The sequence below is a fragment of the Drosophila miranda genome, chromosome 3 (genome assembly GCF_003369915.1).
Source record: "Drosophila miranda strain MSH22 chromosome 3, D.miranda_PacBio2.1, whole genome shotgun sequence".
Lineage (NCBI taxonomy): Eukaryota > Metazoa > Arthropoda > Insecta > Diptera > Drosophilidae > Drosophila > Drosophila miranda.
This window is the reverse complement of record NC_046676.1, coordinates 14,210,996-14,229,444: the sequence shown is the minus strand read 5'-3', so window position 1 is coordinate 14,229,444 and position 18,449 is coordinate 14,210,996. Positions and strand designations below refer to the sequence as shown.

Below are 18,449 nucleotides of genomic sequence, written 5' to 3'. Positions count from 1 at the left end.
TTCTCGAAGAAAGTAAACATGTAGAGACAATAGTTTTTTTTGCATTTTGGTGGATAATCAAAGTACTCACACGTATATATATATATATATATATATATATATTTAATTTTATCTGCAATATATTCTTGTTTAATATACGTTAAGTACTAGCAGGCGCAATACATTCAATATCTTTTTTCTGTTCAGTTAGGGTCTTTTTCTAGAGTCCTTTGCTTGTGTTCAATCAGACCTGCGCGGCATTCTATAGGTTTGAAATCATTTACACTAATTTGAGTTTTATGTTATTAGCTGATTTACGTTAATTTGGTTTTGCTTATACAATTTGCATGATGTGGGTGCTTAATAACTATCTTTATCCTCTGTGTGTGTGCCTTGCCATTAACTATCGTAATACATTTATTTATTTTCTTTCTGTAGTAGGGAAAAGGTTTCCTGTTGCTGTGGGATCGGGTCTAATGGGGATAGAGTTAGGAGGAGATCCTTAGCATGGTAGATACAACATATAATATGTATATAGTTATCTTTTGGTTTTGCACTTTATTTTATTTGTTTTTTTTTTGTACACATGCGTGAAATTCTCTAGGGAGCGAAGGTTTCTCTTGATAATACCGTACCGTTTAGAGTATGTGTATTAGTTAGCTAATGTTCAAAGAGCTTTACAGTTAGTTCCTAGTTAACAAGTGAGGTTTGGTTGAAATCTTTCTTTGCTAGATAGGTATTCTTTTGTATGCTGTCTTTCGTTTTCCCGTCGTATGCCTGCCATTTAATATCCAAGTCATTTACATAGCATTGCATTCGATTTATTTATCTTTCAGTATATAGGTATTATATAAATAATAAAGCAATTAAGAGTTCTCTTCAAAAAAATACAAAATAAATGCCTTCATGTGTGTGTGCTTAAAGCATCTATGTTGATGAAAATGTACACTTGAAATGCTTCGCTCTGGATCGCATAAAACATAAAAGAAATACAGATGCAACAAAAAAATGGCATTAGAATTCCGCTCAAAATCGTTTCTTAACATTTGCTTCGTAATTGGAAGGAATATTTGGTTCAGAGGTGTAAAGCGGCAGTTGGATAATACAAAGATACAAAATTAAAAAGTAGACCTTTTCAACGAAAGTTCTTAAAGCACGTTTTCTTCTGTTTTTGGTGAATGAAACGTGAAACAAATCTTAAGCCTGCGTGTGTCTATATCTATATATCTTACGATAATAATCAGCGGCAAATCAAATAAACAATTGATTCCTTACAAAATACATAAAACATAATCCGCCAGCATTCAATAGATAATGTACATTTACAGTTCTCAGATCTTATACATACACATTCATATATATATTTGGGTTTTGTTTAATATTATTGATAATCTACTTAAAATGGCATGTGGTGACATGTATTACAATACATTATACATATAGTACATACATTTATATATCATAATAGATCGATTTCGAAGTTGGTATAAAATGCATGCAAGTTGAAGGACAGACAAATCAAGTCCCTCCTATATTTAGGTTAAGCTTGCATTGCTCCGTGTGTTGGGTCTGGTCTTCGTGTGTTTTTCTATGTGTCTTCTGTTGTTGGCCTATCGTCTAGATTTGAGTTATTACATATACATTCATAAAGTTTTGGGATTCTAGAATCACTGCACGTATAGTATGACAGCATGTTGTTTCACACAATGCTCCATATTTTCGACTAACGACTAATACTAGGTATAGCTAGAGACCCTAAGCTACAATTTTTGCCTAAGACTGTTCCGGGTATCCAGTGGCTGCGCTGCCCTACTTTGCAAGCGGCTCAAGGTAGCAGCGCACCGTGTTGTTCTCATCCAGCATGGCCGATAGATGACGCTGTTGATGGTGAGGGGGATGCGAATGGGGGTTACTGTGTGATGTATGCGACGACGATGATGTTGTGGACTGCGGTGATAGTTTCTGAAGCTGTTGCCGCTTCTGTGCAGGCGTCTGATTGGCAGGTGGCAGCGGTGGTCCGGCGTTGCCGTGACCAAATAGCTCGTTTACCGCCAAACGGGCGCTCGGTGACTTGGCATGCTGTTGCTGCTGTTGCCTAAGCGCGCCCCGCATGGAGCCCTCACCAACGCCGCCGCTAACCCCAAAAACCGCACCATTGCGTTCTGGGTGCGCTCCTTCTATTACTGCTTGCGCTGTTCCGGGGGGTTGCGTTCCATAATCAACGGGCGCTCCATGCTTGCGCTGCTGACGCCTAAAGTAGGATTGAAATTTACTTGTTGCCTTTTTCCCTGAATTCGATCTTTGCGTTAGTAACTTACTGAAACCGCCGTTTAAAGTCCTCATCCTGTAGCGCCATTAATCGACGCATTCGCTCAGCACTTTGGGGTGGTAACCCGTGCGAATCATCCTCCATATCGCTTTCCTCGTCTTCCTCCTCCTCATCACAGACGCCATCGTGCAGTTGCTCTGCGGCAGTTGTCTCTTCATCATCCTCATCCTCGTCGTCGTCCTCGTCGGCAGTGCAACGTCTCGCAGATATTGGCTGCGCCAGCGAATGTTGCTGCTGCTGTTGGTTTCGGGATGAGACACTACCTCCACTTAGACTGCCACCATAGCGACTACCGCCAGCAGCCACTGCCGCACGCATGTTGTTAAAAACGCCGGTGCCCACGCTGTTGTTATAGACCTCATCCACATCAAAGTCACCCACTTCGTAGTGCTGGGCATCAGAGTTGCGATTACTGAGTATCTCCTCGTACACAGGCCCGCCATCCGCTCCGCCGACACTGCCTTGATTATAGTAGGCATCGCCCAGATCACAGTTGGAATGCTTATTTCTATATTGACGCTGCATGAACTCCTGCTGATACTGCGCCATGTGCGGCGGCGGAGCAGGGAGCTGTTGCTGGCCACCAGCTCGTCGCTGCTGCTGCTGTTGTTGCTGATGCTGCAAGTGCAACAGATGAGCATGCTGCTCGGCCTGCTCCTCATCGGAGGAGAGTTGCTGCTGCTGTTGTTGCCTTTGTTGGCGCAGCTGCTGCTGCTGTTGATAATAGGCAGCAGCGTTTGGTGGCTGTGGTGGGTCCAGGGCCTCTGCATAGTGCGGATGTGCTTGTTGTCCTGGCTTGGTCTTCTTGTACGATGGATAGAACAGCACTTGGGAGGCTGCAGTGGCCCGGCTGTGCAGGGAACCACTCGGAGAGGCCGGAATAGCTCCTACGCCACCCCTCTTTTTCTTGCCATGCTGGCTGTTTGGCTTTTGCGTCCAGTAGAACACCTCATGGGCCTGCTGCGGAGAGGATGTTGCTGCCCCAGCGTTGTTGTAGTACTCCCTTTGGGCCTTCATCCCGCCAGCCGTCTGCTTCCAGCTGTAGTAGTCCGGTTGGTGGTAATAGGCCTCCCCCAAAGGTGGCTGTTGCTGCTGCTGCTTGTGGGCGAATATCAGGTGAGTTGATCCTGCCGAGCTCGTTGGCGATGCATGACCGGTGGAGCGCAAAGTATTTCCTCTTTCCAGCACTACATGACCGCCAAGAGACTGAGATGGCTGCAGGGTGCCCGTTATTAGTCCGCTCTTTAATGTGCGTCTCTGCTGGGCTTCGTTGAGCTCACAATCGGAACTGGCGCCCATGATGGCATCTTCGGTAGCCGACATATGCTGCTGCTGCTGCTGCTGCTCGTCGTGGGCGTCATCATTTGTCCCCAACGGTAGTTTGGATTTCTTTGCAGTCGAAACGCTGCATAGCGTTCCAGCGTTGGTGCCACCAAGTCCAGTACCACCTCCGGCCACTATACCTGAAGAAATTGAGGTCTTGGAGCAACGCAGACACTTGGGAAGCCATGCGTGCTGTCGCACATATTTGCGATACTCTCGGCGAATTTTCTCATTCTGGATGCAATGGAACACAAAGATATAGAGTCCCAAGAGGGTGTTGAAACAGATGAAGTTATATCCATAGATGCCGGTCACGTCCTCATCCATTTTAGCTCCGCGCAAATAGAAATAGGCTGAGCACCAAACAGCGCTGAGCAGCAGGAAGAACACAAACGAGCAACGTATGTCGAAGCTGCAATCAAGGAGACAGCACCAAAAGATTATCCCATCGGCTATCGACGGAAAGTGTGAGAGATCTTACCGAACAGTGGCAAGGCGTGTGTGCTCTTTGGTCTTCAATCCGGTCCGACTCTTGCGGCACATGATAATCCAGGAGAGGAAGGTGTATCCAATGGCAGCCTGAGAAGATTATTGGCGGTATTGATTGGGTTTTTCCAAGATGGTTTTTATGGGAGCTTACCATAAAGAAGATAAGCACTGGAGCAACAAAGGTGGCATAGAACACAGCATTGGCCTCCATAAGGACGCAATAATCGTTTTGGGTGTAAGTGCTGGGATTAATGACCAGCGATATGGCCACCACGCTCAACGACAAGCCATAGGACAGCAGGTAATAGCAGTTCACTTTCGGTGTCTGATCCACCTCCAGGAGCAGCTCGTCCGAAGTGAGAGTGGAGTACGAATGGAAGGCTACAGGTGTGGATAGGATGTTAAAGCTGTGGGAATTTCTTTACATAGAGTGGCAGAAGCGGTTGGCTTACCTTCGTAGCAGAACCAGGAGGTGCCAGAGAGTATGGCACAGTGGAGGAAAACGGTTATGAAACCACAGAAGATGCTTGTTTCGGTCTGTTCAATGCCCAGTAGAAAGAGCAGCTCAATGGCCAGCAAGCAAATATAAATGTTGATATAAATCGAGGTGCGTGCAGACTAGAATATCGAGAAGAAATAGAGTAGAAAATGGGGATAAGTTTTGGGTGTTGGATTCCAAGCTGCGAGCAGGCCAGGCAGAAGAAGAAATAGAAAGAGGAATGCCCCTCACCCCTCCCTAAAGAACGTCATAAATTGACTGCGTTTAAAAATTCGATGCTCAAACTTAGTTTAGTATTTGATTTACAATAATTTTGGTGGTTGGTGGTGAAATGTCAAAAAAAAAAAAAGAAAAACTATGTAAAATTAATAAGACTAATAAAGAAAATATAGCGCATAAAGTTAGATATAGAACAAGACACGAAACAAGAAAAACAAAATGGAAGATACATATGTATGTACAAACGAAAAATTAAAAGATAATCAAATAAACAAACACACAAAATGCAAGTTTTACAGGACAAAATTAGCAACATTTGTATATTTTATTAATTAAATACATACAAAAGAAAATTGGAAATGAATAAAGGAATTATATCAATGGTACGATGTCTAGGTTTAATTTGTTAGACAATGAAAATGCACACAACGGGATTAGGAATACACTCAAAAGGATAGATAATTATTGTAATAAAAATAAAACATGCTAACAGATGATGATATGAATCGTTTGGGTAAGTGAACACAGACATCAATTTAAAATTACCTCAAAAATGTATGGAGGCTTCGAAAAAAGGACACTAAACTTAGACTATGACAAATTACTACGATATAGAACTACATATAACTGAACTGGGAAAGTCTTCAAGTGAAAGCTGATGCTGTCAAGCGAAGATAAATCTGGATTAATTCGTAAATCCTAATCGCTTTCCTGCGTAGCTTCCGAGTCTTATGATTGAATTAGTTTGTCTCAGAGCATACGTTTCATGAATAATTTGAGTTACTTAAGCATTATATCACATGTCTCTCTTGATCATAAATACATACATACATATATCTACGAATAGAGAGCCTAGCCTAGCCTACGGTTTATGCTTGCTTCTCTTCTTTTTCACCACCACCACCACTTATATTGTAAATCATCCATATTGGCCTGCATTATAATGTTGTTCGTGTTGTCCATGACGTTGCCGTCCACATTCAGATTGTGGTTGCGGTGTGGGTGCTGTTGCTGCTGCTGTGCCTGCTGCTGCATCTGGTGCTGATGCTGCTGCTGCTGCCTGGCTTGCAGATAGTTGTGGCTAATGTTCAGATTATTGCTGGACACAGGATTGTTGGCCTGGGCAGCATGCTGCTGCAGTGCAGCAGCAATCGAAGCAGCAGCTGCTGCAGCCGCCGCCGTTTGCTGGCCATGATGGTGCAGATTCAGATTTAGGTTATTCATTTGCATGGCTCGTTGGGGCTGGTTGGACAGCACCACAGCAGCAGCAGCAGCTGCCACAACTTGTTGCTGGTGCTGCTGTTGCTGTTGCTGCTGTTGGACATTGTAATTCAAGTTGTTGCGATGTGAGTTGCGAATGGAATTGTGTTGAATAAAGTTTGTATTGGTGTGACTTGGTGTGGCGACATTCGTCTGGCTGCTGGGCGTGGTCAAGGTCAAGGACTCGTGTGTCTGATCGCGAATATTATTCTGCTGGCGCCTGCTGCCCGCCCGCTGATGGGGCAACGGACTTGTGGCGTTTCTTACCTTGACAAATACCCCATTGAAAAGCTTCAATGTCAGCAGTGCAATAACTATAAAGACCACACAGATGGCGATGCTGATGTAGATAAAGATGCGCATATTCCCATCGAACATTGTGAACAGCGAGTGCTGGTGCTCATCCACCACATCCATGAGTATGGCGAAGTTGGTTAGATGATTGCAGCTGCAGACGCTGTGCGTGCGATTGGTTGACTCCAAACTGCAACCGTTGGCAGACCAGGCACTACACAAGAAAAAGCAATTGTTGAATATCAAATGAACACACAACCTACAAATACTTTGGACACTCACTGATCAATATAGTTCCAGAACACACAGGTGGGATTGGTCACATTCTCCGTTTTCAAATGCTTTAGCGTCAGGGTAATGGGTTGCGAGAGCTGTATATGTCGGCCCTTGCCCAAACTGGCCGAGATCACCTTGCTGTTTAATATGCGCAAGCGCTGCTGCAAATCCCCCGCACTAGCATCGCTATCGTTGGTCAAGATTGCTGTGTTGCGCACTAAGGCAAATATTTGATTATTCACTTGTATTATATTCGGAGTTACTTTGGGACTTACCATAGCTGCGAGAGCTCTTCAGGTCAAAGTGATCATAGCTGGGCTTCAGTATGGACTCCAGGCGATCAAAGGCGGCAAATACAATACGCACCAGGCCGCCTTCGCTATTCTCAATGAGTGCAGCTCGGGGCAATTCGATGCGGTCAGAGCTGATAGGCCACTGATCAGAGTCCGGGAAGACCACGCTGGATTGGATTGTTTTCGTTTCCAAAACTCGGACCGAGAGCACTACAGAGAGAGACGGAGATTGTGTGATGATAATATTGATGAATTGTCATCCCCCAGAGAGAAGCTACTTACATATATTCTTGACTTTTTGCACCACACTGCGCTCCCTGATAATCGTATCGGCCAGAAGGAAGGCATTGTATTCCAAGCCTGTTAGCAGGGATGTGGCCACACGCATTTGATCCTCAGGATTGAGATCCAGCCACGAAGACAGCTGCGACTCATCCAGCAAGTTAGAGCCAGTTTTAACCACACAATGCAGGAGTTCCATGATCATAGCCTCCCTCTGCCGCTGATCGGGGAAAGTCTCCTTGTCGTGCAGCATTTTCTCGGACACGGTTTGGATGATCTTGGTGGTGACCAGCATGTCCCCGCCGTAGAGGGTTTTGCTGCTCGTAACCTCGGACATGTCATTGGCAATGGAAATCAGAGAAGAGTCTCGTTGGTTCACTCGCATCTCCAGATTGTTTAGCCACAGGCTGCGACACTGCGTTAGATCTGGCGTTAGTGGATGCCAGGTGGGCTCAAAGTTTCGCAGACGCTGATTGACCTTGTGGGCCATGGTCACTGGCGGCTCACAGCTGCTGCTATTGTGCAGGCAGTCGCCACTGGTGGGCATGGGGGTCGTGGTGCTGGTCCCAGCCATTTCTTCATCGTCCTCATCGAAGCTTGAATCTGGCATTCGTTTCATCAGCACACAGCGCCATTTGGCAATGCCGGCGGCACCGCCCGGGCACGGCTGAACATTCACATCCCCCACACGGGTCATGTTCCAGAAGAGATTCCTGGCATGGGTGGGACCACAGAAGAGCTTGGTCTCGTCATCGGCTCCGGCCATGCCAGCAGCATTTAGATTGATGTTATTTATGGTTCGTACAGCGCTTCCGTTGCTTGACACCGATGGGCCACTGGCCGCTGTTCCCGGAGTCCGATTGGGAGAGCTCTTTGTGGTTAGAAGCGTTCCATCATCAGTTCCACCTCCTCCTACTCCAGTTAGGATGCGAGTATTTGAGGGTGCTGTGGCATTGCTTGCAGCTGGAACCTTGCCGCTGGGCTTGGTGGGCGTGGTCTCGTCTGTGTGATGGTTGTGATGGTGATGGAGCTGTGGCGGCGGCGGTAGACCATCGCGACGACCAGCTGGATGCTTGGTGGTAGTGGTGGAGGTCGCTACTCCCTTGAGACGTCCGCCCGGCAGGGTGGCTGTGCTGCCCGGCGGCGTGGCATGCGTGGCAGGTGGTGGTACATTAAACATGCCACCGTTTCCATTGATTCCCACCACGCCAGGCAACGTCGGCAGACGGGGCGGAGCAGACGCACCTCCAGATCCGCCGCCGATATTCGTCGGATGTATCAGACCGCTGCCATTGCCAAAGATTGGCGGCCCATTGTTCAGCACCCATGGCGGTGGACTGGGTCTGTTCGTCGTGGTCGACGTCTGCGCCGCCGAAACGCACTGATAATGTGCCTCGAGATATTTGTGTGTGCCGGGACAGGGGTCCCCGAACATGCTGGTCGCCGCCAGCACACTGCAACTGTTCTTGTGAGCACATCTGCAATTGGAATTGGATTGGAGAACGGGCTCCCGTCACGCAGTTCAGTTTTACGACTTACCTTGAATTCAGAACCGTGAGGGACTTGGGAAACATGCAGTTAACACTCCATTCCACGTTGCCATGATCGTTGCATATGGTAATTGAGAAGCGTCCATAGTTGGCCCGTATCAGATTGATTAGCTCTCCTTGCTCGCACTCAATGGTCAGTTTCTTGCCCTCGCAGGCATAGGCTGTTTGGTACTTGGGAGCTGCAAATCGAACGATTCGTAAGTTGAAGATCATATGTAGAGTTGGTCGGATACAAAAGAATATATGTAAGTATATATATATATATGGCATATAGAGAAAGTATTGATTAGCGTTGCGTTGATTTGTTGTAGTTTGGTTTGGTTTGGTTTTGTGATGATGGACCTGCAAATACACTTACGCTCTAAATGGATACAAATATACAGATATTGTAGATAGATAATGTGATATTTAGCATGATACGCTTTTACGCTGCCTGGGATATACTTAGTATATATTTAGTGGCTGTTTGTGGTTTTGGTGGATCGATAGCGATGGATGCTTTGTTGCAAGTAGAATAGTAGTCATAAATACCAAGTCCTGCCAGCCCCAGCTCACGAATCGTCAACAGTCAATAGTTTATCAGCCATTTAAGCTTCGATTTGTAAAATCTTGAAGAAGAGAAAAGAAAAATATAAAGACATTGTTATTGAATTACTGAATATTAGTTGGCCTATTTTCAGAAAAGATCGAAAATGCCATCGACCCGTCTAAAACTTCTCTATAAAAAACTAGTTTGGTGACCTATTTTCAGATGCATTACCTCTTATAATATTCCATTCCGTAGCTCTCTTATGGCAAAGCAGGCTTGACTGACTAATGTCTTATCTGCAGAAGACAAACCACACATAAGAAAATTATTTACTGAAATCCATTACAATACACACGCACGCACAGACACAGTGATAGACACTCAGGAAATAGACAAATAAAAGATGGGAGAAAGGGAGCCTAAAAATACACACCCTTCTCCATGATCTGTATGTAGTTGTTGCTGGCCATCGATTTGCGCCTCGTCATGCAGAACAAAGACCCGTTTTCTTTGTATACGTACAAAATGCAGTTGCATGTAGAGAAAAGTTGGCGCTGGCTGCGCTGCGACTGCAGGCAGTGCGCTTGCTTCATGCTACATACTCAGCACGCACGTATTCAAGTTTTTGCTGCTAGTCGCTGCTTTGCCCCTTGGAGCACCATTTTCTATGGTTTTCTTTGTTCTGTCTTGTCGCTCCACCATATGCACTTTCAAGCACAATTTTCAGTGTTAAAATCAAAGAATGATGTGGGGTTTTTGTTGTAAGTTCCATTTTGGCACTTTAATTAAGACTTTCTGGTTAATTTCGCTGGCTAATGGTTTTTCCAGACACTCGAAATATGCTGACGTTGGCTAGTAATTGGAAAATTCTGATGGTAGACTGGCTCAAGCCGCAGTTTTCATTAAACGTGATTCCCAATTTTCAATTTTTTAATCACAATATTTTCACAATAGGCCTTTGAAATTTTATTTCTCACTAATTCCAAAAAATTAGTTTTTAAACCGTGGCTCAAGAAGAAAATTTTTATAGAAATTCTGTATACTTGAATTTGTGCAGAGTGTGACCGCCGACCGCAGAAAAACGAACTTAGCCCACTTAAGCCCCCTATATTTAAATAGTTCAGCTACTTGAGGAAAATGGCGGAAAATATTAGCGATTGTGAATTCTTTTTGTAGATTCATGCCATCTTTCCTCTGAACTTAAAAAAAAACACTATATCTTTCACTTGAACTGCGCTAAAATTAGTCAATTTTCATTATTTTCGGTGGAATATTGAAACACCCCCTTGGTCTACAATGGGCTAATCGTTCTCCGTTAAGGATTGGAAACAATATTTTCGATTTTGATATTCCGTCGAATATTACTACCTAGATAGAACCCTCAGTTCTGCCCACATAGTTTTAGGCCGTTGATGAATAAATTTTCTTCAAGATTTGATAGTTTTTAGTCCTTGCTTTTATTGTACTTTGGCTAAAATAAGGCATAAGCAAAATAGTTGAACAAAAAAAAAACAGTCGCAATGTTGCTGGTATTTGAAGACATGGTGCGTGTATGCCTTAGTATACCCGTTGACTTTATATGAAGATGAAACGTAATTTATAAAGACCTTTTCTCAAATTGATATTCTTTAGACATATTCAAGTACATTATAAGTATCTTGTGTATATTTATCTCGACCCTGATACCTACGTATCATATCCTTTTCCCTAGGGTATGAATATTAGTGTTGCCGGGAATCATTGTTGTCAACCGGTTATTCACCAATAAATACTCGTTTTTGATCTTCCGTCGAATATTCCCAGCTATATAGATCTCTCAGTTTTACCCAGATAATTTTATATGATTGCTGAATCAATTTTTTAAATTTTTTTAAAGATTAATTACTTTTAAGTACTGGCATGTTTTTTGTTTTGACAAAAAAACGGTTTTAACAAAAATGTTCAACAAAAAAAACAGTTGCAACGTAAGTGAGTATGGAATGTTACGTCTCGTTACTGAATTGGAACTCGACTTGGAACTGGCGCCGCGCAGATTCGGTTCGATTACTATCAGTTCAAAGCTTAAATTCAAACTTAATTCTGGTTTTGGATCTCGGCTGAGCTTTTCTTAGCACGTATAAGCTTTCAGCCTTTGCATGAAAACATTTCCTTGAGGCAAACCTCACACTAAGTAGCCATTTTGCAGCCTTTTCATGAATGGTAAGGAACTCCCGAAGGAGTTGTGGAAAGTTGCTCATTTTAGTATACCTAATTGGCTAGATCGTTTAGAAACCATATATTAATTAAAAATGTTCCGTGTCATTGACGTACTTTGGGTAGAGTTGCACCATTAATTACCGATCCTTACTTACTGTCTAGTTTAGGGACCTCCCAATCCTACTTACACATTCATCTGCATAGCAGAGCTTTCGGGCGGAAATTCATTGATAAAAATAAAGTTTGCCCTATCCCAAGCGAAAATGGTTCGCGCGTGCCCACCGAAAATCTGGTGGAGCAGGGAGGGGGACTGTCGGGGGTGGCTCCTCTGTTGCCAGACACAGAGTGTGTGTATTTGTGGCAGCCACCTGCTAGCTGATGGAGAGTCGAGTCTTGCCTCGGCTTTTTCATGAATGCATCCGAGTTTATTCTAAGAATGGTGGTACGTGCAAAGCTTTCTTTTTTTGATGGCTCGCGCAGGCGCCTCTCGGAGGGACAGTGCTCTGACTGCCCGCAAAAGCTACCCGCAACATTTAACAGCGCGGGGGCGGACAACGGATAACATTTGCGTCACAGCTCGGTGGCTGTTGCTGTTTTTGCCGCCGCCAGGCTCATTCAAACAACGACGAACGAAGGCAACGCACGGCGAACGGATCGGAATTTCGTATCCCCATCCATATCCTTCCATATGTATCTGTTTCCCATTGAAGAACAAGTTTTCCCCTCTTCAATCTGAAAGAAAACGGCAACATTTGACGTTTTAACCATCCTTTGACACTGCAACGTCATCTTGTTCAACGGTAGACATTAAAAGAAGAGTGAAAAAGTTCCGTTAAGTGTCGAGAATTGTGCAAAAAACTGGACGCCCACGCGACACGAAACTTGTGCGGTACGGTCTATGGTATACGGTTGTACCTTGTCGTTCAGTGCAGTTCAGGCTTCGGCTCTGGAGCAACCACTAGCAGCTGGCAGAACTTTGCCCATATCGTATGTGTATTTGTGCTGAAAATCAATAAACTCTGTCGTCGTCGTAGTGTAGGCTGCTCTGCTGAAAGGGCAAACCCGTCAACGTCAACCCGTCAGTAGCAGCCACCGTTAACCGGCCATATGGCAACTGTGCATTGTTAGGAAATTGTTATAGAATCGCGCAATAAAGGAAGAGAATCTTCAGCAATCGGTTAAGCACCTGAGGACCTAGAAATTGTACAATTATAAAGTGCCAGAGAGCCTTGCAATATGGCGTCCAGATTGGAAATGAACGTTAGCATGGCACTGCTTGCAGCTGTGGTGTGCAGCATAGTGGGTCATTGCGAAATGTCCGTATACCCAGGTATGCCTAAAAATAGCACAAATCCACTTACACACAATCATATAGATTCATGCATACATACACACATATAGTTTTAAGTTTTGTGCGTCGTGAATGGCGCAGGAGGAACGAACCAGCGAACGAGAAGCCAAGCCAGGACATTTGCCACTTCGTTTTGTGTATACTGTGCACTAGATATAGGTACATGTACATATACCTACATACATTTATAGATATGTATATGTAAGTATGTATGTACATATGTATACTGTATGTATCAAATATTCACGAATCAAACCAAAACACCCACGCGCCCTTTGACTTCGGGTTCACGTCTGCCTTACGGAATACATACACATACACTAGTATAGTATATGAAATGCAGCGTCAGAGAGCACACACACATACATATACATATGTATGTGTATATATTTGGATTTACAGTTCTATTGGTGTATGGATGTAATTGTCCGCCCACACAGGTGGGAGGCGGGCTTTGGTTATTTGCAATCTGTAAAAGGGATTTCCGCTTGATTTTTTTCGAAATATGTTTCCGTTGGGCAGCTCCTTAGCCCCATTCTACAGAGTTTCCGCAGGTCCTTCCTCAATTGTATGCGCAACACATAACGGTACACTAAACACGATAAACTTTTCGAAGCACGTCACAGGCCCGTGGCCAGTACTGACTCTCGACTCCCTTTCTTTCTCGCCTTCTGGCGTGTTTGCTTTTGGCCTGTGCGCGTGTGTAATTGGTCTATTTTTAGGCCATTGGCGATTAAATGGACTTTTGTTTGTCTATTTCGAATCCTTTTTCTGGTATTGCCTTGGCCCAAAGAACGCGAGAGAGGTGGGCGGCGGCGGGTCACAGACCGTTTCGTGTTGCGGCTATTTCGGACTGCTTCTATTTTCCGACTACTTTCTATTTTTCGACCGCTGACACGCACGAAATTTGTCATTAACATAATCACACCACGCCTCTCGTCAAGTTAACGCCCACTAATCAATTGCTCCTTTTGCCTACCCCCCACTCTACCAGGACTACGCCGCCGACCCATACAGGCGCCCGCTATGGATCCGCAGAACGAGCAGGAATACGCTTTCCTTGCCCAAATGATGGAGCAGTACGCCCGCCGCCGGCTTCAGCATCAATTTGACCAGCAGCTGCACGAGATAAACATGAAGCTGGAACGCCAGCGGCAGCTGCTCGAGATGGAGCGCTACCGCCAGCGACAGCAGGAGCTGCAGGTGGAGCGTGAGACGGAGGATGACTATGACGGTAACCTTAACAACCTGAACAACCAGCAGTACGACCAATACGACAACGCGGAGGCCGAGCCCAGCTACGGCAGTCCCATCAGTAATGTGCCCGATATCCACTCGCCGGTGTATTTGCCCAGTCTTCCAAATCTTCCGAATCTGCCCAGCCGCCACGGTCTTCCCAACTTAGGTCGGAATAGTGTACCACGCGAGAGGATTCCCTTCGCGGTGGGACCCAACGATGCGCGCTTTTTCGACAACCCGAGCGATCCCTCGGGCGAGCTGGACTCTCGAGCCCTAGAGGACTACGAGGAGTATGCTCCAATTCAGCCCACTGCCGAGGCGGCGACGGCTACCATCAAGACGAAGATTGACACGCCAGTTCATGCACCTGTCCCAGTGGAGCCGCCCAAACTGCTCGATGCCGCCAATGCCAACTTCCATCGTATCAATCCCAACTCAGCGGCCGCCGCAGCTGTAGCGGGTGTTAATATTCCCCAGGGTAAGGATCAAACACCCCACAAGCTGAACGCCCTGATCAGTAAGCTGCAAAAGCAGAGCAAGTCCCCGCATGTGACTCTAGTCAATGGAGGGGGCGAATCCAATTCCGATCAGATTGTGCTTCGCCAGCACATGGGAATGAGTAGCGAAATGGGTGTATACATTGTGGCCTTGATAGCGGGCATGAGCGCAGCGGTGACTGTGGGACTTCTTGCGCTAGGAGTGACCTGGTAAGTCACCCCCCCCCAAACTAGACGGTATCGAGTAAGTTGTAATACCATTTCTTTACAGGGTCCACAATCGGAGCAAAGCAGCAGCGGACGTGGACTACCCGGCGTATGGTGTGACCGGACCCAACAAGGACGTCTCGCCCTCGGGCGACCGCAAGCTGGCCCAGAGCGCCCAGATGTACCATTACCAGCACCAGAAGCAGCAGATCATAGCCATGGAGAACTGTCAGGCTACCGATGGCAGCTGTGGAATGTCCGACGTGGAGAGCGATGACGACAACGAGGAGGGCGACTACACGGTGTACGAGTGTCCCGGCTTGGCGCCAACCGGCGAGATGGAGGTAAAGAATCCACTCTTCCTGGACGAGACGCCGGCCACCCCGGCCAACAATCTCTCCTCGGCGGCTGCTACCAACAACAACATTACCCAGGCCACTCCCCAGCAGCCACCCACCCTGAAGAAGGGTACGGTAAAGCCGAACATGAATCTGTTGAATGCCGCCGCCACAGCTGCCGCTGCCGCTGCCGCTGCAGCTGCTACTGGGCCAACTAATGGAGACGAGTCGAAGCAGAAGCGCAAGAGCAAGAAGTAAGCTGGAGATTGGATTTTTTTTCCCCCTTGGAAATGCCCGCAGGACGTGGCAACTGGTAAAGTTTGACTGATCCATTGTCAGCCAAAAGGACACCCCAAACTTACAATCCCACACAAACAGAAACGCAGATCATAATAGAAATTTGTCTATTCCATGGAATCTAATTCCCCGGCTGCTCGAGTGCGCAAGAAAGCGTACACATAACATTCCAGATGGCAAACCCAGATACTCGTACACACACGGCAACTGTCTCTTATCTTCCCTTTGAATAAGCATATAAGTCCTATTACATGTGGCATTGTATTGTATCGTAATCGCATCGCTATGGTATATGTCAAGCCTCCCAGTGCATCTGTTCAGCCCATTGCAAATCCCAACCCCAACCCCATCCCCAGCACCCAACCCCAGTCGAATCCAGCTGTCAGTTGCAGAATGGGGAAACCAGGTTATGGCATTGCATTGCCTTCACCTGTGCCCATTCAAGCGCAATTGATTCTCTCTTTACAATCCAAGATGTGTACTTATTTATGTCATAGGACAATTACCCGCACATACTCGTATGTGTATATTATATATGTATATTATATATTGTATATCAAACTCTTTTTTGGTGTCTGCAACTGGAATCAATTTATATGGGAAGCATACTTAAAAGTCTGGAGCAAAGGGCGGCCACAAGGCGAGCAACCAACTAAATGCTAACTAACATATTATATTATTATATACATACACACACAAACATATTGATATACACATAGATATATATTCATGTAATTATTGTAATATATATACATACATACATATACCCGGGATTGGGAACGGAAGCGCAACCGGAATCCCCCTTTTACTTCGTAACTTCGTAGCTAACTATCTATTTTATTTTTACTACGCTTTGTGATCGAATCCTAAATTATCTGTGTCAATTTAGAAATACAATTCTGGTAACCAAATCCAACACCTATACACACTTACACATATGTACTATTAGATTGGAGAAGAGATACGAGAGATACTATGTTTTGAGGGAGGCATTATTTAGCGGAGAAGAGAATTATTTACAAGTAAAACTTAACAATAATTTCCCTGCACATTCATGTAAAGTAAATGAAAAACGACTGATAACACACAAAAGATAACACGCGTCTATTGTACAAAAATGAAAACGAAACGAAAAGGAAATGAAAATGAAATGAAGGAACGATTAAGAGGGATACGAGTACAATTTATTTACTGACTAGCAGAGAAAACTATCAGCGGAAACAAATCCAACAAACAAACAAAAAACCCAAAGAGAAACAATTATAAGAAACTGTAACGAAACATTTGACTATTATTATAATATATTCCCAGCTGCTGTAAATAAAACATGAATCGTTTAGGAGGAGGAGGAGGTAGACAGAGAGCTAGCTAAAGCTGGGAACCATTGCGGCCGAAACAATACACTGAAGACAGAATTGAAGAACTAACGAGTTGAAAAACCAACCAAAAAAAACCCAAACAAACCTAATTGATTGATTGATTACTAGAACATGCAAAGCATCTGGTGGAGGCATTGGAAATTGAATTTGAAATTTAAATCGCAACTGACTTGGCAACAATAAAAATGCAAGCAGAGCAGCATATGTATGTACGTTGAGCGTAATGTTGAGTTTGAAATATATATTTTATGGTGTTTGGCTAGAGACACGACAAAATAATCTGATTGAAACCAAAAATGTAACAAAAAAATAGTAAAAACGACACAGAGCCCTACATATATTGTGAATAATGAGTATAATTTAATTTATTTATGTATGATAACCGTAATAACACAAATTATACAATATGCATACAAAATAAACTAAACTAACCCAAAAAATCCTATCCTTTTGAATTTAAATTCAAATTATCATAAAAATAACTCTAACACCACCATTAAGCACTTCATTTTTTTTTTTTAAAGAGTTGAAAGGCTTTATTTTGTTCACAGGCTTCCGTTTTTTGGGCTTAATTTTATTTCTCCCATTAATTCAAAGGCGATCATCTTTTCGGTCCATCGATTGACGCAAACATCGATAGTATGGTAATAGGGGTACTCTTTATGGTCGGTTTCCACTACACTACGTTTCTTCCCGTACAAAATTACGTTATTGTGCCTTGAGTTTATTCGTTTAAAACTTATTTAATACAAAATGCAAAAAAAGGAGAATTTAAAATAACCCAGTCAAGTTAAAAATTGATTCCTTAATCGGATAAAATTAAGTGGGCAGGGTTGAGAGTCTGAGTTACTCAGCATTATTCAACGGAATATCAAAATTGAGCAAAAGGAACGATTTTTCTCTAACGTCGTATTAAGTTTTTTTTTTTATTTTACCTTCTTCGCTAAAACCTTTTTTTTAGACTAAATCCAACAAAAGCAAGAGTTAAAAATCAACCAATCAAGTAGAAAATTGATTCATCAATCGTATAAATTTATGTGGGCATGGCTAAATGTTCTATGTAGCTGGGAATATTTGACGGAAGATCAAAAACTAGGAATTCGTTGTAAAACCCGTTTGACAACAATAACTTTCATACCCTATGGAAAAGGATATTATAAATTGAGAAAATGTTTGTCATCCCAGGATGTGTAGGTATCAGGATCGAGATATATATATATACAAGATACTAATCATTTGTATGAATATGTCTAAAACATATAAATTTGAGAAAATTTCTTTATTAATTACGTTTTAAAAAAAGTTTGGAAAACACGAAATAGGGTATACACAGCTTGATCAGGGGTGACATAGGCAGCCCTGATCTGTTGAGCCGCATAAACTTCACGATTCCTATTAGACTTACTGGAAATTTTATACCGTTGTTCCTTCCACTTCCACTTCCACTTTTTTATATATTTTGTTTATGCCATGTTTTAGCCAAAATACAATAAAAGCAAGGACTAAAACTAGCCAACCTCGAAGAAAATTTATTCATCAACGCCCTAAAACTATGTGGGCAGAACTAAGGGTTCTATCTAGCTAGTAATATTCGACGGAATATCAGAATCGAGGAATATGTAT

The 18,449-nt window shown here is 44.0% G+C and overlaps 2 protein-coding genes across 3 annotated transcripts; one reads left to right on the top strand and one right to left on the bottom strand.

Moving 5' to 3' along the window:
* Positions 1-778: 778 nt before the first annotated feature.
* Positions 779-10,357, bottom strand: LOC108158141 (latrophilin Cirl). Of its 2 annotated transcripts, XM_017290357.2 has the most exons (13): positions 9,756-10,357; positions 9,554-9,618; positions 9,325-9,401; positions 8,783-8,972; positions 7,244-8,721; positions 6,944-7,171; positions 6,675-6,885; positions 6,366-6,606; positions 4,573-4,738; positions 4,272-4,501; positions 4,113-4,210; positions 2,298-4,043; positions 779-2,230 (listed from the first exon to the last, which is right to left on the bottom strand). In XM_017290357.2, the coding sequence occupies exons 4-13, from the start codon at positions 8,815-8,817 to the stop codon at positions 1,789-1,791; spliced, it is 4,875 nt and encodes a 1,624-aa protein (XP_017145846.1). In that variant the 5' UTR covers positions 8,818-8,972; positions 9,325-9,401; positions 9,554-9,618; positions 9,756-10,357; the 3' UTR covers positions 779-1,788. The 2 variants fall into 2 exon arrangements, with proteins under 2 accessions (XP_017145846.1, XP_017145845.1); XM_017290356.2 differs by having other exon boundaries at positions 8,783-9,401.
* A 2,397-nt stretch (positions 10,358-12,754) lies between these two features.
* LOC108158147 lies at positions 12,755-16,862 on the top strand. Its single transcript, XM_017290367.2, has 3 exons — positions 12,755-12,848; positions 13,864-14,815; positions 14,877-16,862. Exons 1-3 carry the CDS (start codon positions 12,755-12,757, stop codon positions 15,406-15,408), a joined length of 1,578 nt encoding a protein of 525 aa, XP_017145856.1. The 3' UTR covers positions 15,409-16,862.
* The last annotated feature ends 1,587 nt before the right edge of the window (positions 16,863-18,449 follow it).